Genomic DNA, 2,937 nt, shown 5'->3' with positions numbered 1-2,937 from the left:
GTAACGGTGACTAACCCCATTCCGTACAAATTTGCACAACCGCAGCACTCAAACGAGGCTGCAATGAAAACTAAATGAGGCTGTAGTGACTTGTGTTGCATCAAAATCCGGGGTGTGAACTAAGTTTCGATTCAGCGTTGATTGACATGGTAATGGACTAATAGTATTCGAGAAAATATGAAAAAACGGACACCTCTGGCGCGGTGTAACGTGTCACTACGTAACGTACGGCACATGTCACTACATAACGTTCGGAATGCATTGAGCAACTCACCAGGGGCAGCCCTTCTCTCGCACATTGAAAACAAGAAAGGGGTCAGGGTAAGGGGGATACCTAGTCAATTGTGCAACTGAATGCATACATTTTTTTGCGTCATCAATGCAAACCACCGTGACTCTCAAAAGCCGCCGTTTACTTCTGAAGATAGCCGCCCTAAAAACCAGATTCAAATTCGACACAAACCTTCAAATAGGTATGCAATGACACATTATATCAACTCTTTATAGTGTTTTATTTACATTTTAGAGACAGATCGGGTGAAAATAGCTGTTTCCCCACACAACATATCTCCCCCTTCACTATCACGCAGTAGGTTTCGCTTGCCCACCCTCCATTTAAAAAAATACCCGACAGAGCTCATTGCCTTCTTCAATCATGCAGAGACAGGCATCATGAAGGTCTCGTCGTGGATTTATCTGGAAAGGGGAGAAATTGTGCTTTACAATGGTATTGATATTTCAGTTGATCTGGAAGTATTACGTTTTTTGGGCACTAAAATAAGGTCAATTGTACAGACCAGTGCAATGTACAAAAGTGAGTTAGTTACCGTTATTAGACTGGCTAGCTAAGCATATCTAACATGGACATTTCAATATTGTCAGTTTGCTGACAACTGACTACCGTCATACGCCCCTTCTCCTGCCTTGACATGATTATAAACCACATTTGTGCTAACTGAGTAACACAGTGTCAAGTTACTTTTCAGGGTGTTCCTAGAAAATCTGAAGTTGCCTTCAACAAGTAAAAAGTAGTCAGGGGTTGTGGGCGCTGCAGCTAGGTGCACCCAGGTAAAACAACATCAGAATCATTGAGGGGGTTTGATTAATCTCATCCGGGCACCCATGTAGGTGTGTTTAACACCGGCTGAAAGTTGATCATATTCTATTTGGAACCGAACAGATGTGATCCAGGTGCCCACTCTGTCCGACAGCCCAGATGTGATCCAGGTTCCCACTCTGTCCGACAGCCCAGATGTGATCCAGGTGCCCACCCTGTCCGACAGCCCAGATGTGATCCAGGTTCCCACTCTGTCCGACAGCCCAGATGTGATCCAGGTGCCCACCCTGTCCGACAGCCCAGATGTGATCCAGGTGCCCACTCTGCCGACAGCCCAGATGTGATCCAGGTGCCCACCCTGTCCGACAGCCCAGATGTGATCCAGGTGCCCACCCTGTCCGACAGCCCAGATGTGATCCAGGTTCCCACTCTGTCCGACAGCCCAGATGTGATCCAGGTGCCCACCCTGTCCGACAGCCCAGATGTGATCCAGGTGCCCACTCTGCCGACAGCCCAGATGTGATCCAGGTGCCCACCCTGTCCGACAGCCCAGATGTGATCCAGGTGCCCACCCTGTCCGACAGCGAAGTCGTCTCAAAACAAAAGTGACATAATTAAGCATTTCTAGTAATGAGCAGGATTCTGTGTTTTCACGTGCAAAAGTGATTGCTTTTGATAAAAACATTTTATCTGCCTTCCATCCCCGCTTTCGCCCAACAATGTGACGGGCCATAGAACCAGATTAATCTAACAGCCTCTCTGCTTGCTTAAATTGTGTGCCATGCTGTGCGCAGTCAATAGAAAATGGCATTCTTGCTAACTTGGTTAGCTACGTGATTAAATGTCTGTTTTTAACAAATCAACTGTTTTAGACTATTGTATTTTAACCAAGCAAGAGAAATAAACAAACAAAATAGTTTTGGGAACGAACGCTTCAATACTGTTCATTTAAATGTTCTGTCAAAATCCGTTTTAACTGCAGGGTTTGTACTGTAATGGCTAGAGGTACCGCCTCTATATCTGACGATTGTGGGTTAGCCTCCTGGAGGATACATTTGGAAAATGAACTTGTTTATAGTTTTGACAGCCCCCTACTAACACACATACACTAACACTTAGTTTCATGTATTAGGTGGCTCTTAGGAGCCTTTGGGTTTGTGGAGTGGCAGGGAGTGTGGTGGTTTGTACTACTGAGTGCGTCTTGTTAGAACGGAGGAGACACCAGCTCCCATACTCTCAAGGAAGAGGTCAGTGGCCTCATCCGTGAGATGCACGCCATCCCTACAGTACTGTCTAGGGACACAGTGCTTCATGGCAGAGTGGCAGATTGTGGGAATGCGCCTGTGATGGAGAAATGCAAGCTGGAACTGACATGACATGTCAGAACTGACATGTGGAACTGATAAACGACTTATGCCAATTCAAATGCACGCAGTAAACTTGGTACTTTGCACACTATCAATACTTAAAATACATGGTTTGTTCCAAATCTGTGCGTTCTCCCTCCTGTTTTCATATTTATACTTCCATTTATAAATGTGGATGCGTGTGCTCTTTGATTGGAGTTGGACAGCTGTGTACAATGCAAACATTATTAAAGTGACCAGTGTTCCATTATTAAAGTGACCAGTGTTCCATTATTAAAGTGACCAGTGTTCTATGTCTACAGTACATAGGGAAGCAGCCTCTAAGGTGCACGGTTGAGTAACCGGGTGGTAGCCAGCATTACTTAGGACATTTGTAGCTAAAGGTTTGTTTTCAAAGGTTTAGAGCACCTATCCAATTTCAGATTTGTAAACATGTCTGTCGTTTCTCTTAAGCATTTTGTACTCTAATAACTTTGCATTTTGCAGGTGTTTCTCAGCAGTTTGCCGTTTGTA

At 44.9% G+C, this 2,937-nt stretch overlaps 1 protein-coding gene across 1 annotated transcript; it reads left to right on the top strand.

Moving 5' to 3' along the window:
- The first annotated feature begins 261 nt into the window (after window positions 1–261).
- On the top strand, window positions 262–2,654 carry LOC135571252 (pleckstrin homology domain-containing family G member 2-like). The gene is made up of 2 exons (XM_065017035.1): window positions 262–473; window positions 1,181–2,654. The coding sequence occupies exons 1-2, from the start codon at window positions 380–382 to the stop codon at window positions 1,399–1,401; spliced, it is 315 nt and encodes a 104-aa protein (XP_064873107.1). The 5' UTR covers window positions 262–379; the 3' UTR covers window positions 1,402–2,654.
- Window positions 2,655–2,937: the final 283 nt, after the last annotated feature.

Source organism: Oncorhynchus nerka, linkage group LG4 (assembly GCF_034236695.1).
Source record: "Oncorhynchus nerka isolate Pitt River linkage group LG4, Oner_Uvic_2.0, whole genome shotgun sequence".
Lineage (NCBI taxonomy): Eukaryota > Metazoa > Chordata > Actinopteri > Salmoniformes > Salmonidae > Oncorhynchus > Oncorhynchus nerka.
Note: the sequence above shows the minus strand (reverse complement) of the source record. Positions and strands in the feature narration are given on the sequence as shown.

Excerpts from the sequence above, each read along its gene's own strand:
- LOC135571252 (XM_065017035.1), top strand. The coding sequence starts at position 380 with ATGCAAACCACCGTGACTCTCAAAAGCCGCCGTTTACTTCTGAAGATA. Across the intron at positions 474-1,180 it reads CGACACAAACCTTCAAATAG|ATGTGATCCAGGTGCCCACT; the intron begins GTATGCAATGAC and ends GGAACCGAACAG.